Source organism: Bubalus bubalis, chromosome 21 (assembly GCF_019923935.1).
Source record: "Bubalus bubalis isolate 160015118507 breed Murrah chromosome 21, NDDB_SH_1, whole genome shotgun sequence".
NCBI classification, from domain to species: domain Eukaryota; kingdom Metazoa; phylum Chordata; class Mammalia; order Artiodactyla; family Bovidae; genus Bubalus; species Bubalus bubalis.
In genome coordinates this window covers 12,213,229-12,232,150 of record NC_059177.1, presented here as the reverse complement: position 1 = coordinate 12,232,150, position 18,922 = coordinate 12,213,229, and the positions used below count along the sequence as shown (strand labels likewise).

The 18,922-nt window shown below is 42.4% G+C and overlaps 1 protein-coding gene across 1 annotated transcript in view; it reads left to right on the top strand.

The window, feature by feature from the left end:
* SCN11A (sodium voltage-gated channel alpha subunit 11) overlaps positions 1-15,524 on the top strand; it is an 82,221-nt gene extending 66,697 nt beyond the window's left edge. The window contains exons 25-26 of the mRNA XM_025272329.3: positions 6,920-7,190; positions 13,729-15,524. Coding sequence (XP_025128114.1) covers positions 6,920-7,190; positions 13,729-14,759 — 1,302 coding nt within the window. The 3' untranslated portion in view covers positions 14,760-15,524. The remainder of the gene's footprint in view (positions 1-6,919; positions 7,191-13,728) is intronic.
* Positions 15,525-18,922: the final 3,398 nt, after the last annotated feature.

The window sequence follows — 18,922 nt, the reverse complement described above, 5'->3', positions numbered from 1 at the left end:
GCCATTCTCCTTTAATTTTTAAATTTATAGACTTGATCTAAGAACTCAATATGAACCTAGGTACACTGGTGTATGACTCAAGTTCTTAGGAAAATCAGACATTCAGATTCAATAGTAAATGCCTGGGCAACAACTTAAATTTACTTTGTCGTGAGCATCTGAGAGCTGCTTGGGCTTCCCAGGTGGCATTAGTGGTAAAGAACCCGCCTGGCAATGCAGGAAATGTAAGAGATGCGGGTTTGATCCTGGGGTCAGGAAGATCCCCTGGAGGAGGGCATGGCAACTAACTCCAGTATTCCTGCCTGGAGACTCCCATGGCCAGAGGAGCCTGGCAGGCTACAGTCCATAGGGTCGCAAAGAGTCAGACATTACTGAAGCAACTTAGCATGCATGCATGCTCGAGAGCTGCTCAGTATATACTCATTACAGTGATGTGAATTTAGCAGCTTGTTTGAATGTAATCTTGGCCAATTTAAAATGTATTTATAATATATTTTACCACCTTTCTCTGGTGTGAAATTGAGGTCATGCATACTTCACTTCCACTTCACAAGTATTTATGATAAACTTTCCATCTTAAGAGCGGACACATTTTTTCTGTAAAAGGCCAGACAGTAAATATTTTAAGCTTTACAGGCCATGTGGTTTCTGCTGTTACTACTCAACTTTGATGTTGTAACACAAAAGCAATCATTATAGATAGAGAACAAATGTTCTTGGCTGTGCTCCAATATGACTTGATTTATAAACACCAAAATTTGGATTTCATGTAATTTTCATGTGTCAAAATTTTATTCTTTTTGAGTTTTTTCCCCCAAAACTCATTCTGAGTAAAACCTATTCTGAGCTCATGGGCTATACTAAAATAGGTGATGGACCAGATTTGGCCTATGGGCCATAGCTTGTGGAATTCTGCCTTACGAGGTACTTACAGGACTGCTCTGTGCTTACAGTCCATTGAGGAGCTGGAATTTGAGAACATTAGATTATAAAGTCATACAACAGGCACAGTTGGTAGTTCTGAGAAGTGAGTTTGGAGGCTTTCAAGACAAGGAGGGTCAGGGGCACCGAAAAGTCTGAGAAAACAGTATGGAAGAGGGGCTTGATATCTGATGCATGTAGAGGACTTGGAGATTTTCATTCAAACATGAGGTCCCAAATTATCAAAGTGAAAGTGAAAGTTGCTTAGTTATGTCCCACTCTTTGTGATCCCATGGACTTCTCCAGGCCAGAATACTGGAGTGGGTAACCTTTCCCTTCTCCAGGGGATCTTCCCAATCCAGGGATCGAACCCAGGTCTCCCACATTGCAGGCAGATTCTTTACCAGCTGAGCCACAAGGGAAGCCCAAGAATACTGGAATGGGTAGCCTATCCCTTCTCCAGCCGGGCCTTCCTGACCTAGGACTCGAACTGGGGTCTCTTGCATTGCAGGTGGATTCTTTCCCAATTGAGCTATGAGGGAAGCCCTAAATTATCAAAGATATGTTTAATTTCCTGCTATTCCCAGCAATCAGAATAGAGCCTGGCATTAAGTATGTTTTCAATGATTTGTTGAATAAAGAAGTATGTTTTAGGGCACAAAATCTATCCCCCTAGTTTTAAACATTTGTGTTGCACTAAAAATGTCTATAAATGTCAGGACAACTGTTTAGAATTTATACAATGAAAAATTTGTACAAAAAGTTTAATGATAAAATTATATTTGTAGAGTTTTCATCTGACAACAGTATGTGGAACTTCAATTTACCTAAGTCAAATCTAGCTCTCAAGTACCATACTCATTTTCTAGTACTAATTTCACTTTGAAGTGACTTCACAAGGACAGAAACGGTAAGGACCTAACAGAAGCAGAAGAGATTAAGAAAAAGTGGCAAGAATACAGAGAAGAACTATACAAAAAAGTCTTAATGACCCAGATAACCATGATGGTGTGGTCACTCACCTAGAGCCAGACTTCCTAGAATGTGAGGTCATGTGGGCCTTAGAAAGAATTACTACAAACAAAGCTAGTGGAGGTGATAGAATTTCAGCTGAGCTATTTCAAATCCTAAAAGATGATGCTGTTGAAGTGTTGCACTCAATATGCCAGCAAATTTGGAAAACTCATCCATGGCCACAGGACTGGAAAAGTTAGTTTTCATTCCAATCCCAAAGAATGGAAATCCCAAAGAATGTTCCAGATGTGTTTATTTCACATGCTAGCAAGGTTATGCTCAGAATCCTTCAAGCTACGCTTCAGCAGTTTGTGAACCAAGAACTTCCAGATATTCAACCTGGATTTAGAAAAGGCAGAGGAACCAGGGATCAAATTGCCAACATTCGCTGGACCAGGGAGAAAGCAAAGGAATTCCAGAAAGACATCTACTTCTGCTTCACTGACTATGCTAAACCCTTTGACAGAGATGGGAGTACCAGACCACCTTACCTGTCTCCTGAGAAACCAGGTCAAGAAAGAAGCAACAGTTAGAACTGGACGTGGAATGACTGACTGGTTCTAAATGGGGAAAGAAGTATGACAAGGCTGTATATGGTCACCCCGCTTCTTTAACTTTGATGTGGAGGCTACAGTCCATGGGCCCACAGAGTTGGACATGACTGAGCGACTAAGCACAGCACAGAGTGAAAGTGAAAGTTGCTCAGGTGTGTCCAACTCTTTGCGACCCCATGGACTATACAGTCCATGGAATTCTCCAGGCCAGAATACTGGAGTGGGTAACCTTTCCCTTCTCCAGGGGATCTTCCCAACCCAGGGATCGAACCCCGGTCTCCTGCAATACAGGTGGATTCTTCACCAGCTGAGCCACAAGGGAAGCCCAGGAATACTGGAGGCGGTAGCCTATCCCTTCTCCAGCAGATCTTCCCGTCCCAGGAATTGAACAAGGATATCCTGCATTCTCGGCAGATTCTTTACCAACTAAGGTATCAGGGAAGCCCACAGCACAGAGCACATCATGCAAAATGTCAGGCTGGATGAATCACAAACTGGAATCAGGATTGCTGGGAGAAATATGAACAACCTCAGATATGCAGATGATACCACTCTAATGGCAGAAAGTGAAGATAAACTAAAGAGCCTCTTGATGAAGGTGCAAGAGGAGAGTGAAAAAGCTGACTTGAAACTCAACATTGAAAAAATCATGACATCCAGTCCCATCATTTCTTGGAAAATAGAAGGGGAATAAGTGGAAGCAGTGACAGATTTTATTTTCTTGGGCTCTCAAATCACCATGGACAGAGACTGCAACCATGAAATTAAAAGACTCTTGCTCCTTGGAAGAAAAGCTATGACAAACCTAGACAGGGTATTAAAAAGCAGAGACATCACTTTGCCAACAAGGTCTCTATAGTCAAAGCTATGGTTTTCCCAGTAGTCATACACGGATGTGAGAGTTAGACCATAAAGAAGATTGAGTGCCAAAGAATTGGTGCTTTCAAAGTGTGTTGCTAGAGAAGACTCTTGAGAGTCCCTTTGACTGCAAGGAGATCAAACCAGTCAATCCTAAAGGAAATCAACCCTGAATACTCATTGGAAGGACTGATGATGAAATTGAAACTCCAATATTTTGACCACCTGATGCAAAGAGCTGACTCATTGGAAATGACCCTGATCCTGGGAAATATTGAAAGCAAAAGGATAAAGGGATGGCAGAGAGCAAGATGGTTGGATGGCATCAATGAGTCAATGGACCTGAATTTGCACGAACTCCAGGAGACAGTGAAGGACAGAAAGAGCCTGGCATGCTACAGTTCATGGGGTCACAAAGAGTCAGACATGAGTTAGTGACTGAACAACAGCAAGCACTTTGAAGTTCTTATTTAAACTTGAGCCAACAAGAAAGGCAAAGAGAAGTTTTATTTATATGTGCATGATATGCAACCATTGATTCAGTACCAGTTGGTCCCAGATTTGGAGTTAACTAAAAGACTCATGAGACACACATTTACTAGCTTGCTTCGTGAAGGATGTGAAGCTGGCAGTGCAGCACACAGCTGAACAGAAGCTGCAGTGACACGTAATGCAGCTTCTAGGCCTCTCCACTGCACTGGGCTTCCCAGGTGGCTCGGCGGTAAGAGGATCCACCTGCCAATGCAGGCAGAGACACAGGAGACAGTTTCTATTCCTGGATTGGAAAGATCCCCTGGAGGAGGAAATGACAACCTGTTGCAGTATTCTTGCCTGGCTGGGAAAATCCCATGGACAGAGGAGCCTGGCAGGCTACAGTCCATGGGGTTGCAAAGAGTTGGACGTGACTGAGCACACAACACGCATACTGCACTGGACATGTTAGAAGGCAAGAGATGAACTTGAAGTGGGCATGAATTGCTTTCCCACAGGGCTGCTGCTGCCTCCATTCCTAACTATCTGTTATAGCTTGTTTGTTGCATGTCTCATCAGGGAGTAGGTATGACCCCAGAGACATTCCTGCATGGCTCTCCAAACATAGCTTCACAATGGGTGATTCCAACAACCAAAGGCAACTCAGTTAATTCCAAGCATTTATCTTAAACTCTATATTCCAGAGAGCAGTGTTGCATGAGGTAAACCCAAAACCCTATCCCCTGGTGTCCGAATTTGAGCTTAGACTTTGAATCAGCTGTTAGCCCTTAACTGGGCTTCCATGGCGGTACAAATGGTAAAAACTTCGCCTGCCAATGAAGGAGATGCAAGAGACATGAGTCCAGTCCCTGGGTCAAGAAGATACCTTGGAGAAGGAAATGGTACTCCACTCCAATATTCTTGCCTGTGAAATCCTATGGCCAGAGGAGCCTGGTAGGCCCCAGTCCACAGGATCACAAAGAGTCAGACACGCCTGAGCGTGTTATAGTCTAGACACGCTAGCCCTTAACTCCCCGTAGATTTTTTTTTTAATTTCTAAAATCTACATATTATCTTTTGACCTTTGGAGTAGCAACTGCATAGAGAGGGAAGTACAGCTGTTTTAACCTGAGAAGTGATGGATATTCTTTCCAGCAGAAGAACCAAGGGATCTGGAATCATTTCTACCTAAAGCATTCTCACAAGGTAGCTTCATTACAGGCTTTAAAAATTATCCTGAGGTATAGAAGTCACTGTAAAATGACATAGAATGTATGTAGAATACATTAAAATACATAGAATGTATCTTAAAATAACATAGACTTTTTTTGATCCTCTACCACATTTGGTAGCTTATATTTTTTAATTTTCTCTATTTTCTCAATATTAGAGTTGAACTGTAAGGCCAGTGCTTACCATGCCCTTACATTTATTCTCAGCCCTTATTCTGCTTTCTTGGAGAGCATCCTTAAAAGTATCTTTTCTCGAGGTCCTTTCTGACTTCCACGATGCATTCTCACATAGGAAATGCATTTGACTTTCAAGTTTCTTCTCCAGACTCCTTGATAAAAGGTTTAGAGCTCCTGGAGCAAAGTTTGGAAGACATCAACTTGCATGTAATAGCCTTCTACTGCTGTTCCAACCCTTTTCCTTCTCATTGCCCTTGCTCTCCCATAGTGGCAGCACTCACTCTCTTGATGTTAGCTCATATCAGTACTGGTGCCACAGAACTCCACATTTGCTTTTCAGCTCTCTGCCTGAGCTCCAGACCTGTACCTCTACCTGCCCATGTCCCTTGGATGTCCCACTGGGCACCTCAAATTCCAGTGTGCCCAGGACACATCCATCATCTCCACCCCCCAAACTCCTCATCTGCTGTTCTCCAGTTGATTGAATGCACCACCAAGCAGAAATTATAACCTCAGCCTTAACCTTCCCATAACCTACTCCATTAGAACACTCTTGGACTCCTGCTTCTTCTTCCATATGAGTTCTTAAACCTAAAAACTCATGTCTTTCTCTACTGTTACCACCACAAAACATCATCTTTTGCCCGGATTACCCTAACAGATGCCTGGGGCTATAAAGATGAATTCTTAGGGGTCTGTGCACTTTCTAAATAGAACACTATGTGCCTACTTTGATTAGATGATATATAATATGAAATAATCTAATATATACATATGGTACGTATATATATATTATACATAAACAACCAATGTATAGTCAAGAATGCCATACAATATCAGTGTCTGAGTTTGTGCTAAAGAACAGTTTCCACTTAAGCAAACAACAAAGCCGTGCCTTATAGAGATTAGATGAAAGGAAATAGTGGATAGTTGAGTCATTGCACTGCACGTGGCAGACAAGGCATGCAAACGTGGTTAGAACCTGTTCTAGAGCAATCGGCACACCTTCACCTGGGAGCAGGTCATCCATGCACGAAACAATATGCAAGTTCACCACTAGTACTCATGTGAAATAATCAGTTTTTCTGTTTCCAATTGTAGTAATCATTGGATCAGAATCCCATTTATCTAGCCTTATCGTCTAGTGAGCAAGAATTAGAAAATTGGCTTTCAAGAATTGCTTGAATACAGAGTTTTGGTTAAGTATAAGGTCTGATTATTCTAAACTGACAAGTGGAGCCTTGGAGATGTCAATTCTGTCTTGTCCAGCAAAAGTATGTGAGCAAGTATCCTCTGCATTAATATTATTAAAGTCAAAATACAGACGTAGGTGAAATATACAGACCAAAGTTCATTTTTTTAATGATTAAACCCAACATGAGCTGTTTTATTTCAACAAAAACAAATCATCCACCACATCAAAGTTATGTTGTTACTAAAAATGTACGTATTTATTTAGTTTCAAAATGGAATTAAAGCTATATGCCTGCACTTTAAAACCAGTTTCTAATTAAATTTAATGAAATTAAATGAAAAATATCTATTAGAAGAATTTCTTGCCCTTTAAAAGTGTGCATTTTCCAAGAAACTAATTGTAAGAGAGGACAAATGCTTTTGTATGTGCCTTTTAATGTATGTGACTTCATTCCTACAACTCCAAGTGATTTATGATTCCTTTTTCTTTTTCCTCAGAACAAATGCCAAGGCTTTGTGTTTGACCTCGTCACACACCAGGTCTTTGACATCATTATCATCATCCTCATTCTCCTCAACATGCTGAGCATGATGGCTGAAACACATAACCAGTCGGAAACCATGAAACATTTACTTGAGTGTCTCAACATGGCCTTTGTGGTCATCTTTGCAATTGAGTGTTTCATCAAAATCTTTGCTTTGAGGCAATACTACTTCGCCAATGGCTGGAATTTATTTGATTGTGTGATCGTGCTCCTTTCTATCGTTAGTAAGTAACACCGGCAACCAGAGGGGCTTTAGTCTGAGAGCAAGAAGTAAACTTGTAAGTCTTATCATTTGAAATTTTCTCCAGAGTAGCCACAGAGCATAAAATTAAATTTAATGCGGTTTTTGAAAAAAAAAAAAAAATAGATGAATGAATGCCATTCTCTTTGGGGAGTTGCTAGAAAATACAGAGTAATTTCCATTCCCTTGATTATCTACACAATTGAAATAGAGTTAAGTAACTATGTGGATCATTTATTCAATGGGGATAGATGAAATTAAGATGACTTAGAAGTTTTTGTGGGGCTACCTGCTTTATCCAGGGAATTGAGTCAAGGTTCCATTTTCTTCTACAAGTATAACGCCTAAAGAGCATTTCTTGTTTTAAGGATTTGGCATTTAGTTTCCATGTTTTTCCGTAGTTCAAAATCCTTCTGGATGTGAGATCACAATTACTATGCCCCAGTGACATTGCTGGGCCTTCCTGTACCTCCTCCTTATAGACGGCCTCCATGGCTCAACCTGGATGGGCTTGCAAGAGCGTGTCATAAGGACAAATAGTGCTTTTTCTTTATTCTGTATCTCATGTTAACTTAAACTATAGTGGAAACGACATAGTGTGTCAACTGCTTGGGTTTCACTCACCAACTAGCTTCACTCTATAATCGCTATATTTTTCTTAACTGCGGACAGAAATTAACCTTAATGTTTATAGAAGAAGAATAGGGAGAAAAAGAGGGTTATTGCCATACACCTTTTCATGAAACATATACACACACATGCACATACATTAACTTCGAAGGTAAATTCTTCATGACTAAGCTATAAGATTTTACTCTGGGTTTTTGAAGTCTGCTTTAATTAAACTGATAATTTAACTATAATTGTGTAAAACTGCCTACGGGTTCTTCTCATTGTTCAAAGAGCATGAAGGCAGTGAAAACAGATTTCACAAGTGGAAGCTTCTGTTTTATCTCAGAAAGGATGCAATAAACAGATATGCTGGATCAAAATATTTTGGTTCTTAACATGATAGCAGCAATCCAGATGTTTCAGGGACCAAGAAAATGGTATAGTTCATAGTCTGTTCTACTTTTTAGCCATGGAAACTTCTGTAGATAAGGTTTAGTAATAAATCTTTCAACATGCTTATGGTTAGTTCAGTTCAGTTCAGTAGCTCAGTTGTGTCCGACTCTTTGCGACCCCATGAACCGCAGCACACCAGGCCTCCCTGTCCATCACGAACTTCCGGAGTTCACTCAAACTCACATCCATCGAGTTGGTGATGCCATCCAGCCATCTCATCCTCTGTCGTCCCCTTCTCCTCTTGCCCCCAATCCCTCCCAGCATCAGAGCCTTTTCCAATGAGTCAACTCTTCGCATGAGGTGGTCAAAATACTGGAGTTTCAGCTTCAGCATCATTCCTTCCAAAGAACACCCAGGGCTGATCTCCTTTAGAATGGACTGGTTGGATCTCCTTGCAGTCCAAGGGACTCTCAAGAGTCTTCTCGAACACCACAGTTCAAAAACATCAATTCTTCGGCGCTCAGTTTTCTTCACAGTCCAACTCTCACATCCGTACATGACTACTGGAAAAACCATAGCCTTGACTAGACGGACCTTTGTTGGCAAAGTAATGTCTCTGCTTTATAATATGCTATCTAGATTGGTCATAGCTTTCCTTCCAAGGTTAAGTAGACTGTTAATCTTTATTAGTCAGTTTCAAGCACAAGTCCTGGTGAAATTGACAGCAGCAATAAAGTTAGAAAATGATGATGAGTCTGGGGCAACCATCTGAGCACTTAAAGAGCTCTTCCTCCAATATTCAGAGAGCAGCTTATTTATTCCACTATTTGCTGAAATTTTTCCAGGCAGTGCCAGGCATCGTAGAGCTCACAGTAACTGAAGGAGGTTGCCATTACCCCTACCATGCAGCCTATAGCCTACCATGGAGACTGAAGACTCTAGGACAGGGCTGCCTCAGGCCAAACTACAGGCACAGTCCCTCCCATCAGCAGAAAATTGGATTAAAGATTAACTGAGCAAGGTACAGCCCTCCCAAGCAAGGCCCAGTTTTCCCTGCAGCCAGTCCCTCCTATCAGGAAGCTTGCACAAACTCTTACCCTCATCCCTCAGAGGGCAGACAGAATGAAAACCACAATCACAGAAAACTAACCAAAATGATCACATGGATCACAGCCTTGTATAACTCAATGAAACTATGAGCCATGCTGTGTAGAGTCACCCAAGACGAATGAGTCATGGTGAGTTCTAACAAAACGTGGTCCACTGGAGAAGGGAATGGCAAATCACTTCAGCATTCTTACCTTGAGAACCCCACGAACAGTATGAAAAGGCAGAAAGATATGACACTGAAAGACTAAACACTCACCCCACCCCTAGGTGTCCAATATGCTACTGGAGAGGAGTGGAGAAATAGCTCCAGAAGGAATGAAGAGGCTTAGCCAGAGCGGAAAGGATGCCCAGTTGTGGATGTGTCTGGTGGTGAAAGTAAAGTCTGGTGCTGTAAAGAACAATGTTGCATAGGAACCTGGAACATTAGGTCCATGAATCAAGGTAAATTGGAAGTGGTCAAACAGGAGATGGCAAGAGTCAACATTGACATTTTAGGAATCAATGAACTAAAATGGACCAGAGTGGGCAAATTTAATTCAGATGACCGTTATATCTGCAACTGTGGGCAAGAATCCCTTAGACAAAATGGGGTAGCCCTCAAAGTCAACAAAAGTGTCTGAAATGCATTACTTGGGTACATTCTCAAAAATGACAGAATAATCTCTATTCGTTTCCAAGGCAAACTGTTCAACATGTCAGTAATCCAAGTCTGTGCCCTAACCACTATGCTGAAGAGTATAAAGTTGAATGCTTCTATGAAGACCTACAAGACCTTCTAGAACTAACACCAAAAAAGAGGTCCTTTTCATCACAGGGGACTGGAATGCAAAAGTAGGAAGTCAAGAGATACCTGGAGTGACAGGCAAGTTTGACCTCAGAGTACAAAATGAAGCAGGGAAAAGACTAACAGAGTTTTTCCAAGAGAATGCTCTGGTCATAGCCAACACCCTTTTCCAACAACACAAGAGACGACTGTACACATGGACATCACCAGATGGTCAATACTGAAATTAGGTTGATTATATTCTTTGTAGCTGAAGATGGAGAAGCTCTATATCATCAGCAAAAACAAGACAGGGAGCTAACTGTGGCTCAGATCATAAGCTCCTTATTGTAAAATTCAGACTTAAATTGAAGTAAGTAGGGAAAACTACTAGACCATTCAGGTATGACCTAAATCAAATCCCTTATGATTAAACAGTGAAAGTGACAAATAGATTAAAGGGATTAGATCTGACAGGCAGAGTGCCTGAAGAACTACGGACAGAGATTTGTAACATTGTACAGGAGGCAGTGATCAAAACCATCCCCAAGAGATAGAAACGCAACAAGGCAAAATGGTTGTCTGAGGAGGCCTTACAAATAGTTGAGAAGAGAAGCGAAAGACAAAGGAGAAATGGAAAGATATATCCATCTGAATTCAGAGTTCCAAAGAATACCAAGGAGAGATAAGAAAGCCTTCCTAAGTGATCGATGCAAAAAAATGGAGGAAAACAACAGAATGGGAAAGACTAGAGACCTCTTTAAGAAAATTAGAGATACCAAGGGAACATTTCATGCAAAGATGGGCACAATAAAGGAAAGAAATGGTATGGACCTAACAGAAGCAGAAGAGATTAAGAAGAGGTGGCAAGAATACACAGAAGAACTATACAAAAAAGATCTTCGTGGCACAGATAGCCATGATGGTGTGATCATCATCTAGCGCCAGACATCCTGGAGTCCGAAGTCAAATAGGCCTTAGGAAGCATTACTACAAACAGGAGATGGCAAGTTTGATTACTACAAACAAAGCTAATGGGGGTGATGGAATTCTGTCTGAGCTATTTCAAATCCTAAAAGATGATGCTATGAAAATGCTGCACTCAATGTGTCAGCAAATTTGGAAAACTCAACTGTGGCCCCAGGACTGGAAAAGGTCAGTTTTCATTCCAACCCCAAAGAAGGGCAATGTCAAAGAACATTCAAACTACCATACAATTACACTCATTTTACATGTTAGCAAGGTTATACTTAAAATCCTTCAAGCTAGGCCCCAGCAGTACATGAACTGAGAACTTCTAGGTGTAAAACGGGGTTTAGAAGTCAGAGGAATCAGAGATCAAATTGCCAACATCTGTTGAATCATAGAAAAAGCAGGTGAATTCTGGAAAAATATCTACTTCTGCTTCACTGACTACACTAAAACCTTTGACTCTGAGGATCATAACAAATTGTAGACAACTCTACAAGAGATAGGAGTACCAGACCACCTCACCTGCCTCCTGGGAAACCTGTATGCAGGTCAAGAAGCAACAGTTAGAACCAGACATGGACTGCTTCAAAAGGAATACGTCGAGGCTGTACATTGTCACCCTGCTTATTTAACTTATATGCAGAGTACACCATGTGAAATGCTGGGCTGTGAAGCACAGCTGGAATCAAAATTGCCTTGAGAAATATCTATAACTTCAGATATGCAAATGATACCACCTTAATGGCAGAAAGTGAACAGAAACTAAAGAGCCTCTTGAAGGTGAGAGAAGAGAGAGAAAAAGTTGACTTAAGAATTCAACATTCAGAAAATGAAGATCATGGCATCTAGTCCCATAACTTCATGCCAAATAGATGGGGGGAAAATGAAGACAACGACAGACTTTATTTTCTTGGGCTCACAAATCACTGCAGAGAGTGACTGCTACCATGAAATTAAAAGATGCTTGCTCCTTGGAAGAAAAGCTATGACAAAACTAGACAGCATATTAAAAAGCAGAGACATTACTTTGTGGACAAAGTTCCATCTAGTCAAAGTTATGGTTTTTCCAGTAGTCATGTATGCATATGAGAGTTGGACCATAAAGAGGGCCGAGTGCTGAAGAATTGATGCTTTTGAACTATGGTGCTGGAGAAGACTCTAGAGAGTCTCTTGGACAGCCAGGGGATCAAACCAGTCAATCCTAAAGGAAATCAACTCTGAACTTTCATTGGAAGAACTGATGCTGAAGCTGAAGCTCCAGTACTTTGGCCACCTGATTCAAATAGCTGACTCACTGGAAAAGACCCTAATGCTGGGAAAGATTGAAGGCAGGAGGAGGAGCGGGTGACAGGATGAGATGGTTGGATGACATCACCAACTCAATGGGCATGAGTTTGAGCAAACTCTGGGAGATGGTGAAGGACAGGGAAGCCTGGCATGCTGCAGGAGCCACAAAGTATTGGACACAACTGAGTGACTGAACAACAACAAAATTAAGACCTACCACATTAAGGAATCAGAAAAAGAGAAATTAATTGAACCCCAAATCACTTGCTGCATGAAAGAACTGAGCTCACAGGAAAGACAAATTACTGTGAGCTTGATTACTCAAAGAAATATGCACAGAGGAAGTGGACCTTAAAGGAGGGACTTCCTCCAGTTGTTGCTGAAATGGTAAAAATTCCACATCTCAAAAAAAGTGGCTGTCCATCATCTCTAATGACCTTAGAGGATCCTCAGAGGAAGAACAAGGCCCTGTGTGTATGAGGCAAGCATGTTCAAGCCATTCTGTAATATTTGGATCAAAATGTGTGTTGTTTTAAATCCTTGTATCACTTGCTTGCAGAGCAAGCAATGAGAAAACAGGATGATGTTTTAGGCCAAATATTCAGCAGTCTGCAGAAACTTCTGCTTGAGATGCCACTTCTGGGATATTTACAATAACAGAGAAACTGTCTCCAATTTATTCCCGTAGCTTTTTGAGTTTGGACTTCCAGAAGTCCTTGGAATGAGTGTATTGACAAAGATGAGAAATCTGTGGCGGTTTTAGCCCAAAGACAAGCATCGCAACACTACCTTCTTTCTCTAGCTCTGTCCTTGCCTATAGCAGGCTGTGTTCAAATTCCTCTAAAGTAAGAACCTGTTTGTTTAAGACACCTTGGGGTTAGGGGTGTACAACTTCCACTGATAGCTCACACTCAAGCCAACCTTCAGTAGAAGAAATTTCTCTTCGCATTCTAATTTAAATGACTCCTTCAATAGTTTATGTTTTCCATTCCAGGTATATAATAAATATGGAAAACTGTTATATTTGCTACCCCATGAGTGATTTTAAATGCCCAACATAGATGATAATGTATTTCAAGTCCATTAGGTAACTTACAAAATAGTAATAAACTGCATTTTATTTATTTTCTTTGAAGGGTCTTCTTAGATGTCCTGTCCCATCTAAATTCCTATCTAAATTGTATGAACCTTGAAAATTGCTCTCCAGTTTAAGGCACATATATATTTTTTCCCTGATATGGGAAAAAAAATTCTTAATTTTGTACATAAGCTGAAAAGTAATGGTAAAAAGTTGGTCTCACTCAGATTGAAAGCAGGAGAGACAGGCTATGTCTAAAATCAATCTGTCTGCTGGAAATTCATTGACCTTCCTCCTTGTCTTCAGGTTCCGTGGTTTCTGCCTTGAAAACCCAGGCCCAGATTCCTTTCCCTCCAACACTGTTCAGAATGGTTCGCTTGGTTCGTATTGGCCGAATCCTGAGACTTGTTCGAGCAGCACGAAGAATCAGAACTCTGCTTTTCGCTCTGATGATGTCCCTGCCCTCTCTATTCAATATTGGTCTTCTCCTCTTTCTGGTTATGTTTATTTATGCCATTTTTGGTATGAACTCTTTTCGAAAAGTGAAGGAAGAGTCTGGAATTGATGACATCTTCAACTTCCAAACTTTTACAAGCAGCATGCTCTGCCTCTTCCAGATAACCACAACAGCAGGCTGGGATGCCCTCCTCAGCCCCATGTTGAAATCAAACAAGTCCTGTGACCCCAAGACAGAGAGCTGCCACCTCTCTACCATAGCCATAATCTACTTCGTCACTTATATCATCATCTCCTCTCTCATTGTGGTCAACATGTATATTGCTGTGATTTTAGAAAACTTCAATGTAGCCACTGAAGAAAGTGAGGACCCTTTGGGTGAAGATGACTTTGAAATGTTCTACGAAGTCTGGGAAAAGTTTGACCCAGAAGCAACACAATTTATCAAATATTCTGCCCTTTCTGACTTTGCTGATGCCCTTCCTGAGCCTCTGCGTGTGGCAAAGCCAAATAAATACCAATTTTTAGTCATGGACCTGCCAATGGTGAGTGGAGATCGTCTCCATTGCTTGGATATTCTCTTCGCTTTCACCACGAGGGTACTTGGTGAGTCCAGTGGCCTGGATAGCATGAAAGCAGCAATAGAAGAGAAGTTTATGGAGACCAACCCTTTCAGGAAGTTATATGAACCCATAGTCACCACCACCAAAAGGAATGAAGAGGAACGATGTGCTGCTGCTGTTATTCAAAAGGCCTTTCGAAAGTACATGCTGAAGACCAGGTGTACCTTGAAAGACAGGCCTCATTCAACCCTCCAGACACTCTCCAATGGAGACTTACCCAGCTCTGGGGTGGCCGAGGGCAAGGTCCATTATGACTGAGCCCCACACCTCCACCCACACCTCACAGCCTCCAAGCCTTGCCTCTGGCCTCTGAGCTCCAAGCCATCCACAGCTCTGTGTACAAACAAGTGAACTCTTCGAACTTGGCATTCCATTTTTTTTTTTTCCTGGCTAAAAGAAAATATTTTAGAGTTCACATCAAAGGATTCTTATAAAGATAAGGGTGCCTGACTATTACTACCAGTACAGTTTTAACAAAGAAAAAGACACTAGAAAGGTCTATAGAAGACATACTAATGTGAGGATTGAAGCACAGTTCAAATTATGTCAAAAGAATAAGAAACAAAAAACACATTAAAGTTTTAAATCATGTTTCCCATGTGTTCCTGAGTACTGTGTCCAATACCTTTGTTGGATGTTTTCCCCAGTAAAAGTATGTGGCTTATCACATATAGCTCTTTTGCATGCTAAGTGAGAATTCAAAACCTGCCAATAAATACTCATTGCAGATTTTTTTAGCCAATGTTGAATATTTTGAGTTTATTTCAAACCTAAAAGCACGATCATGATTTGTGTCAGTTACTACCCTATCTTTCACTAGCTGCAATATCTGTTATATATATGTGGGGAAAAAATAAATAAATAAAGCTTTCAGTTTGCATTTCATTCAGATAATACACTAAAAATCCTTTTGTTTGGTGCTTGTGTGAGTAGTGGTTTAAATGTGGTACCTAAGTTGGAATTAAAGGCAATAGCCAGTGGTATGCTGATAAGTGCATAATAATTGCTCTTCAGGAAAAAAGAAACAAGCCATGATTTGTAGTGTTTATTGATTTCTGTGGTGAATATTACCTTCATGACCAATTTCAAGCTACCAACATGATGTTTCTGAATGTAGAGTTGGGAAAGATGTCCACAGTCAGTTCTCGTGAGCTGCCTGGAGCTGGCTGAGCACACCATTGACTGGAACCAGTAAGACAGTCTCACTTCCGGTGAAATATCTGCAGTGGGCACCTCGGATGGAGAGTGCACCCCACTTAGCACAACAGCTGGACCCCAGGGCAGGGGAGCCATAAGACATAATGGTTAGCCAGAGACCTCAGTCATTTGATGAGCCCTACATTCAGTTCTGGCTGAATATATGCATGAAACACAGCCCAGAGAACAACCAAATCGATCAGAAGGGCCTGGCCCCAGGAGTAGCCCAGGACCTCCCTAAAAACTGGAGATGCCCAGAGGCCAAGCAAGGCATTAGCTGGACTGGGGGCAAAGAACTACAGTGTAATAATCTAGACTCAGATGGAAATCCCGCAGAAATAGCCCTGGAATCCTGTATCTCTGACAGGCCAGAGGAGGTGATGTGTCTGTCAGCAGCCTGGAGTCTAAGCCCTGAGCCTCTGCCCTGCCTCTCACTGTCCAGTGGAGGTAAGGCCAATGCTGGATGCTGTGGCATATTAAGAGGGAACTTATTTTCAATGTACACAAGATCTAACCATGACTCAATGTATTCATGTCCAGGACCTAAATTTTTTGAGTTTTGTAGGCAGCCTTGTGCTCTGGAGCACTGGTAAAAGTAGTAACATCATTATCTAATCATTATCAATATCTAATAAACTTAGCATTCGCTGTAGGTCAGACACTGACTAAGCATTTGCCATGCATACTCTCATCTGTTCCTTACAATAAGCCAGGGTGTGTGCAGTCACTCACCAGGTGGAGCCCAGGCATCTGTGCCATAGTGGGGCAGAGGAGTGCTTGTTCCCAGAGCTAGGGCACTTTTGAGACAGGGCCAGAGGGACTCCCAGGCAGGACTGCAAGTGCTGTGTGGAAATCACCAGTTCTAAAACCACAACCAGTCCTTCTTGAGGCCCTGGGGATTACCTACAGCTTCCTTAAAAGGGGCCTCCAATTATGAACTCTCGGTGTTTACAGATTCCTACCAAGTTTTCTGGAAAAAGATGGTTGGTCATGATTCTAATAGGGATACCACCTGGCTGGAGTCTGGAAGGATATGGTCTTGCCTATTCCATATTACAATTTAGGGGCTTGAGTATTATCTGTTCTGTGCAATGACTTGTGCCCTTGGCACACACAGCTGTCCATCCCCACATGGTCCCATGTCACTAGTGCTGGATTCCTGGAGCCAGCTCCTGGGGAGAGACAGGATCCCTCTGGCTTCTGCAAGAGGCTGAGCCTCACCTCCTCACTAGATGGCAGCAAATGCCCGACACGTTCTTTTCTAAAAGTAGCACAGCATCTCTCTGTATGAGCCTCCCGCTCAAAGAGCCAGAAGGTTAAAGAGGGGTGAAGGAAGTGGTGAATTAACCCTGGATGGATGCTAGAAAACTCACAGAGATGGCTGTCACTGTGCAAGGATCCAGGATACCCACAAGAGGCAGAGATGTTGGTCTGGATGTTGGTCTCCATGGTAGACAGTCCTGCAGACGCATGAAGGCAGCCCCCTGTCTTCTGAGACTTCTTTTCCCCAGGCAAATCAGTCCCTGCTCAGTTCAGTCGACAGACTGGAGGCCAGTGCAACACTGCCTTGTGCAGACTGCTTCTAACCAATGGGTCTTCACCTCAAGGGCATATGTGCTAACTGGGAGGGGCATTAGATACGTGTTTGTGTGATGATAAATAGAATGCAAAATAACAAGAGCATGGACACAGCTGTCGTCTCAAAGCTGAGTGGAGACAGGCTCACAGGAAGGCTTCGTAAGATAGAAGGGAGCATCTGAGATGAGCTGGGTAATGTGTGGGACTGTGATGGGTAGAGGTGGTTCAGGAGGGTGTTTTAAAGGGGAGGAGACAATAGAGGCAGCATCCTGGAGGGTAAGGAGTGTCAGAAGTGGAAGGGAGTATGAACTCCCCCATTGACTGGGCTCAGAGTATAGATAGTGGAGCAGCAGCAACTAAATCTAGAAATGGACTGTTTTGTGGAGAGCCTCCAATGCCACAGTGAAGAAATTCTAACATTTCAGAAATAAGGAAGAACTGATGGTGTTTGAGCAGGGGAGAAAATTAGCTGGACTGAGTGTTCAGGTGGAATGGAGGAGAAAAAGACCAGAATGCTGTTTCTGGTGTGGAAGAGGCACTGAGTGAGGATGGAGGGGTGGGGCGTGCAGTGAGATCCAGATTCTTGCACTGAGTGCCTGTCCATGGGGCGAAGCATCTAGAGAGGAACCTTAAGATTTGGGGCCAGAGTGACAAGATAACGTGACAGCGCAAGTTACCAAATTAATGCCTAGGAGGAACAAGGCATTTTTTCATTTATTTTTGTTTGTTGTCATGAAGGAAGAAGAAATCTAAAAGCCAGTTCAGTTTTGAATGTTTTGAAGATTTTAACGATGCCAGGTCCAAGTGACAGTGTTCAGCCAGGCCTGGAACTTGAGGACATGGCCTGGACAAGAGCCCTCAGAACAAGGGTGATATTTGAAAACCTGGGAGCAGATGAAATCATGGAGGAGTGAGCATATCCAGCTCTAGAAGGAGGCAGAGGACTCGCCCTGGGGGTCATGCTTTCAGAGAATGAAGGTGAGGAGTGAGATGGTTCAAAGAAGGGTGTGGGGAGGTAGGTGAAGGTCACACCACGATACACAGCGTGGGCACAGAGCAGGCTTCACAAGAAAGTTACAGATGACAGGATGAGCTACCTGGTCCTACCTTTACATCGCTCCCACCAGGAAGCATGCAGAAAGCCATGGCGCAGAGCCATGGTGTTCCAGGAAGGGATCCCTACCCTTTCATGGAACAAGTGTGAGAGCTTGCCTTATAAATAATCCAGACTCAGGAGTCAGCTCTTCCGGGGAGCTGTTTTGGAATGTCAGCTTCTGGCACCCAATGCCCTTAGGGAAGCTGAAAGCCTATACTGCTCCTCCTGCTCAAGGAGAGGGAGCCACTGGTCCCTGAAGGTTGTTGCCTGGCAACTCAGATAGAACCTCCAGGTTCATTCAGTGGGCAATCCTGTCCTTCCCTGCCCAGGAGTCATCAAAGAGGCAGTGAGAAAACAAATGCTGACATTTACTGAACATTTATTCTGGACTCAGTAGCCACTTTCCCAGTATTACCTTGTTTAATCTTCACAACAGCTCTATTAAAGAGAAACTATTTTTGATCTTCATTATTCTGATGAGAAAACTGAGGCATGTGGGGGAAATAACAGGCTTGTCCAAGGCCACATAGCCAATAAGTGGCCCTGACAG